The 6,658-nt window shown below is 35.0% G+C and overlaps 1 protein-coding gene across 1 annotated transcript in view; it reads right to left on the bottom strand.

Moving 5' to 3' along the window:
* Positions 1–361: 361 nt before the first annotated feature.
* Positions 362–6,658, bottom strand: part of PEX13 (peroxisomal biogenesis factor 13) — a 27,392-nt gene continuing 21,095 nt past the window's right edge. Inside the window, exons 3-4 of the mRNA XM_008570137.1 lie at positions 3,343–3,468; positions 362–1,130 (exon numbers count right to left, since the gene is read on the bottom strand). Coding sequence (XP_008568359.1) covers positions 832–1,130; positions 3,343–3,468 — 425 coding nt within the window. The 3' untranslated portion in view covers positions 362–831. The remainder of the gene's footprint in view (positions 1,131–3,342; positions 3,469–6,658) is intronic.

The following is a 6,658-nucleotide window of genomic DNA, read 5'->3' as shown; positions in this document are numbered from 1 at the left end:
CAGAACTGATTATATCGTTTTACAAACTCAATGAACTTAAGTCTTGGTTGGAGGAAAAGAAAGCAAACCTTTCATGTATTGTGATTCATCTAGGATGAAAACTAGTCATATTGTAAAGGGATAAAGAGTTATGATCCTCACAAGAAATGGAAAAAATTTGTAAGAAAGATAAATTTCAGAATTTTTACTAACAGGGAAAATATTAGGGCTAAATATTCTATTATTCTAGACCAATCTTCCTTCAGAAAGCGTCTAGTGACCTTTTCAAGATAAATTTCAAAAAGCACAATAAAAGATAATAGTATCAATTGTATGTGGGTGAAAACATTATTGCCTAAAGCAAACCCAAAACTGGAAATAATACAGATCAGAAAATGTTTATTATTCAGTTTAGTTAAGGTTGTAAAAAATTAGCCACTTTGCCTGTTCTCATATTTATATGTTATCTACTCATTTTCTAAGGATTCCATGTCAATTAATCTAGAACTTCAAAAAGCATAAATGATCCCTACTGTAGCAAACTGTTCTTTCTATAGTTTATCAGTCTTACTCTTCCAATAAACCTAGGGATTTAAATAAGATGAAAATGATAGCAATCTCCATAACCTCAAAATCTAGATGAAACAAATGTCCTCATGGTCCAATAACTTGTAAAATGTAACCAGGTCACTAGACTAACATACTAGTGTATAACTAATATTTCTAGCAGCAAAACAGCTGGAATAGCCAATAACAAATGTTTTCATTGGATTGTGGATTAATTTCTTTGTAAGAAATAATTTTTAAAAGTACTCTAAAGTATTGTTCAACTGAAGGCAAACATGAAAGATATCAAAGACCTTGTCTATCTCCACTGTTCCCAGTGGAGTCAGGTGCAACTGGAACCTTATTAGTTTCAACAAAAACAGATTCAAAGGCAGCTTCCTGTTCATCCAAAGAATCAGCAGCTGTGGCTCCTTTAATTAGTGTTGGGTTGGTAAAAGACTGCTGTTGCTTGGAAATTTTACTTGATTCCACTGTTTTTCTACCTCTTCTTTTACCAAGAATTTTGACATAATTTGCAGGTATAAGTCCTGTTGTTTGACCATCAAGACTAGCCAGAAGCCAACCACGCACTTTGGGTTGTTGTTCTGATGGGGAAAAAAAAGACAGCCTTGGAATTATAACATACTTTGGAGATCCAGTAGAATAGTGATGGTAAAATATATTAAGTAAAATCTGTGTTATACTAACATAGTAGATAGAATATATAAACAAATATTACACTTGTGTATGTTCAAAATCAAATGCCGAATAAGCTTAACAGTTCTAGGGTCCATTCTTATAATCTGTTTTTAATTTTATACTTACTAAATACTTCTTTCTACCTTGAAGAACATAAAGTTTTTGTCAGTTGGTCCATTCACAGGGTAAGCAGATTCAGTTCTCTCAAAAGCTGAAAACTAACATCAGTGTCTTTCACATTTTAAATCGGAATCTAAGGAATGATCATCTTGTTTCTTCTCAATAGGGTAAGTTAGGCGTAAGCATATGTGGGGAAAACAGGATAATTTAGTAAGGCTCCCTCAGCTCAGGTCTGGGGGTCCAGTGCACATTTCTTGTAAACAAGTTGTGTGTGGGTGGAGTTAGTGCACATGTGCACCAATATATCTTTTTAGTTCTGTTGATATTGTGTGTTCTTCAGTTTGTGAAGCAGGCTGGTAGGCAGAGAGTTCACATCTAAAAATAGAGCATGCTTACTCTGCTAGCAGCTGCTCAGTTTTTCTTTGGACTTTGCCCTAGCAGTTGAGTTTCTGAGTTTCTCTTTGTACTGCCTAGGTCTTAGACATGTGTGTGCTGAATAAAGACTATTCCTCCTTCAGCCAAGGCTCCAAGGACCATTTTGTCCAGTTACCTAGCTCACAGACCTGTGTGTGAAGGGTCCGTGAATGGGCTTGAGGGGTCTGTGAGCTCCAGACCCCAGCTTTAGCTCTACAGTATAGAAAATAAATATATACCTCTATGCAGCCAGCATTTTTTACCTACTCTTGGCTAAACTATAACATTCATTCCATATGACTGAAGATAGTGAATGTTAATTTTGATCCAAGATAGGCAAAAAACTGAAGACCACATGACAAAAAGTTAAAGGCAGTACTTTATGCAGTAGGAAAGATTACTTAATACATTCAATTTTATATGGCATTTTCCCACCTATTTTACCTATGTCTTTAAAAAGCTGTTTAACCATTACAATTTTAGCTTAACATTATAATTTAGGTACAATATAACCTTTCATGTTTAGTACTCTTTCAATTATTCACACATTAAACTAATAATATGAATACTGAATGTATCTTTTCCCCCCATGTAAACACTAAGAACAAAAAAAACCATTAAAGGCTAAAGTTTCCATTAATAGATACTCCCATGGAAAACAGCCAGAGTGGTTAAAAACACAGGTGCTGAAGTCAGACAAATCTAGATTCACAGTCCAGTTCTACCACATCTTAATTTTGTGATACTGGACAGTTTACTCATTCTGCGTCTCAGTTTTCTCATGTGTAAAACAGACACAGGATAATAACAGTATCCACTTCAAAGTATCATTGTGAGGGTTAAATAAAATATGTAAAATACAGTGCCTTGTACATAATGATAGCTGTTACTGTTAACAGTACCTTTATCAACAAAATGTGACTTTTTGCAATAAACGTGAATCCCCACAAATACACACAAAATTTTCTTTTTAATAAATCCACAAAACCCCTGATTATAATTATTTGGGGAAGGTAAAGAAAAAGGTAATTGTGTCTTGAGTGATTAAAAACTATTAGTGACCTAGTCCAAAAAGAAACCTGAGATGTACATAAATTTCTTGCTGAGGTTCTTTAATACTTCTTGACAGTAATTTCTAAAATATTCACGATGGAGTTTCTGAAGTAAACACTATTCCAATAATAAAGAAAGCAACACCAGTCCCAGTAATCATGGACAGATAGGCATGCTTAGATGATGCTACATAATTCCTTTAATTTATTAGATTTATTACATTTAGAATTTACCTTATATTTTTGTGTGGGGGGATTAACAAGAGTTTGAATTCAACTGTTTTGAGTTTAGAAGAGACTATATAAACAGTCATTTCCTTATCTCAGTGAAACATTATTGAAACAATTCTGCTGGGGCATTTCTCCCTGACTCTCCCAAATTTGCAAGGTCTGAATTGACATGAAAGAGAAATTCTAGTAACTACCTCAAAGATAATTAACAATTCACAAGATCCTTTGTTGCAGTTTTTAATACTGTACTTATAAATATTAAAAATCCACAGATAATTCTGATTTATTCATGATTTGTTACCTTTGAGAGCTAAGTTTAGCATATCACCAGCACGGAAAGAAATTTCTTCTTCAGATACAGCAGCAAAATCATATTCTGCTCTAGCAACTACATGGTCATCCTCACCACTTGCCCAGTTGATGTTGTCTATAAGCCAAATTAAGAATTAACATTAGGTTAGTAAAGCTTGCGAAAGGAAAATGCAGATATTTCACTGGCTATTGTTTGCAAAATGCATAAATTTATTTGCCAAGAGAAAAGTCCTTCCCTCTTATGTAAATCCAAGAACGGACACTATGTGAAATCAACAGTATGTTCACTAGGATATCTACTAAGAAATTTTTCCTTTTCTTTAAGCTCCAAGTTCTACCTTCCTTACTTAAGCCAGGGGTTGGCAAATTTTTTTTGTAAAGGGTCAGACAGCAAAAATTTCAGGCTTTGCAGGCCAGGAGGCTAACTAAAGGACATTGTGTAATTACATAGAGAGAAAAAATTTTTCGATAAACTTTTTATTGACAAAATTCAAAATGTCCTGACTGAATTCTTTATAACACAGGTCTACTACTTAGAAGAATGGAATATCTTGGGGGAGAATAGTATTTCACTTAATTGGGGTTCAACTGCAAATATTCATTTGCTAATGTTAACTTGTAATAAGATCTGAGGTATTTCATCTTCGAAAATGTTTTTTCACAGATAGGTACCACCAAATCCTGACATCAATCCATAAGCATGTGGTTTTTTTTTTTTTTTTCCTTTTTGTCTTTTTCCATGTCCGGCAAAGGATTGCAACCCTCAGTGTCGCCCCCGTACCGGACCAGGACCAGCAACGGGATTGCAACCCTCGGTGTCGCTCCCGCGCCTCGCTCAGCCAGTGAGCAGGAACCGGTCTGTATGTGGGATCCAAACCCTTGGCGGGAGCGCCTCCGTGCTCCCAAGCGGCGCACTGTAGCAGTGCGCCACCGGGCCGGCCCATAAGCATGTGGTTTTAACTAGGCAAATTCATTACTTGAAAGATTAATAGACTAGAATATAATTCTATTAAATTCTTTTCTTCATATTTGCCTTTTACCATGTCATCATACTGCAGATTAATCACTTCCAAAGGAAGGTTAAGTGGAAGCCTCTCAATTGCACAGTTAAATAGATTTTGAAATATGGAAATTTCCTTTGCACTTCCATGGAGGTCCAAAAAAGGGTCTGGCATCGTGGAATGAACTTGGAAAATATATCTGCTGCAAACTCATGTAGGAATGGAAATCTCACTTCTTGTTTTAACTTTTGACAGCCTGGGAGGTAATATAAAGCAGTGCAACATTCCTTGTGATTCAAATAATGTTAGCTGTTGTCAAATAACTTTAGCATAAGTTTTGCATATAAGCACTGTTCTGCCTTATGGTTTTAGGTTGAATTCATTACGAATATTACCAAGTCTGTAGCAAAAGCTGATGTACAAAGCCATTTAGTGTTTTATAAGAGTGGCTGAGGGTGGTTCTGTTCAGAAAAATTTCAGTCTTGGCCTTGATCTCAAAACAAAAAAAAAACCTTTAACTCTTGTTAAGCCACTGAACATACAGTAGGGCAAGTCAGAATCTTCAGCTTCTATATCTGACAAAAACTCTCAAAACTGACAATGGTTATGTCACAAGAGTGACTATGGTTTTTTTTCTTCTTTTTTTTGGAACTGGCTGGTAAGGGGATCCGAACCCTTGACCTTGGTGTTATAACACTGCGCTCTCGTCAACTGAGCTAACCCACCAGTCCCCAGGAGTGAATGAATTTTACCTTTGACACTATTGGTTCAATAACACATGATAAATTCATATATTTTCTGCAATTTTCTGCTGATAACACAATGAATAATCAGGGACTTAAAAAACTTTACATTTTCAAATGCTTGGTAAATTGTGTTCAGTTAAGCCTATTTCCGCTCCACCTATATTTTTACCATCAGTTGCAACTTAGCAGATTCCACCTCAGGTTATAGTGAATTAGTGTTTTCAATTTCTTTGAAAATATTCTTGCCTGTAGTTGTACCACACAGACTATTTACAGAGGCTAATTCTTCAGTGACTTCATATTCATCATTGATTCCTCAAATAATCAACTGAGCAGTACCTTGTGCTCCTATTACAGACTGGATAATTTATAAACAATAGAAGTTTATTTGGCTTGTGGTTATGAAGGGTGGGAAGTCCAAGATCAAGGAGCTACATCTAGTAAGGGACTTCTTGATGGGTCATAACATGTTAGAGGAATTACATGGTGAGAGAATGCTCGAAAGAGCAAGAGAGCACTGAACTTGATTTTATAACAAACCCACTCGCACAGTAACAGACTCAGTCCTGCAATCATGACATTAATCCATTCATGCCTTAGTGACCTAATCACCTCTTAAAGGCCCCACCTCTTAACACTGATGCATTGGGATTAAGTTTCTAACACATGAACTTTGGGGGATACATTCAAACCATAGCAAGTATCAATAGTATCTGTTGGGTCATCATGAGCCAAGGAAAACCTTTCGAATCATTTGCCTTGTTTTAAGTTGCTATGTTGTTCCAAATGCCATCAACTCTTCAAGAAACTGTTCTCACCGAAGGCTAATGTTCTTAAACAAATTTACTTTTTCTCAACACATTTCTTTGGCTGTTGCAATCACCATCAGTAAATAACTTCCTAGCTTGGCTAACAAATGAGCTCTCACAAACTTACTTTGGTCGCAGTCTGATTTTCATTTTCATTCTTTTTTGGTGAGGAAATTCTGTGATAAGATTCCCATTTTAAATTTTCTAATTTTTCTAACTGTTGATTTTCTATGATTAGTCTTCAGTGTGGTAATGTAGATATATATTATATCCATTTAACATAGCTATAGTGTTACTACATAATAAATACAGTGCTTTACCATCTAATTCAATAACAAAATAATCCATACTATACTGTGCCTTAAAAGTATGACATTCAAAGTCCAAAGTCTTCTCTTCTTGTGTGCCGTGTATACACTCATAATAATAATAAAAATTACAGTATAACTATATATGACACTTAACATGTTGTCAAGTTATAACTGAGTTATTGAGATTTGTATTGTGCAGAGCTGAAGAGTGAAGCAGTGAGAGTGCCATATATGATCTCTGTGCAAACAACTGTGTTATAGTGAAAGAGAAACCATAATATGTACACATGAGTGTGGCTTTGTTCTAATAAAACTTTATTAATGAACACTGAAATTTAAATTTTATATAATTTTCACATCGCAAATTCTTTTTTTTAAAAAATATTTCTTATTTTTTTCTAACTGCTGAAAAATATAAAAACCATTCTTAGTTTGTGG

This window comes from Galeopterus variegatus, unplaced genomic scaffold, assembly GCF_000696425.1.
Source record: "Galeopterus variegatus unplaced genomic scaffold, G_variegatus-3.0.2 Scaffold574, whole genome shotgun sequence".
NCBI lineage: Eukaryota > Metazoa > Chordata > Mammalia > Dermoptera > Cynocephalidae > Galeopterus > Galeopterus variegatus.
This window is presented reverse-complemented; position numbering and strand designations above follow the sequence as displayed.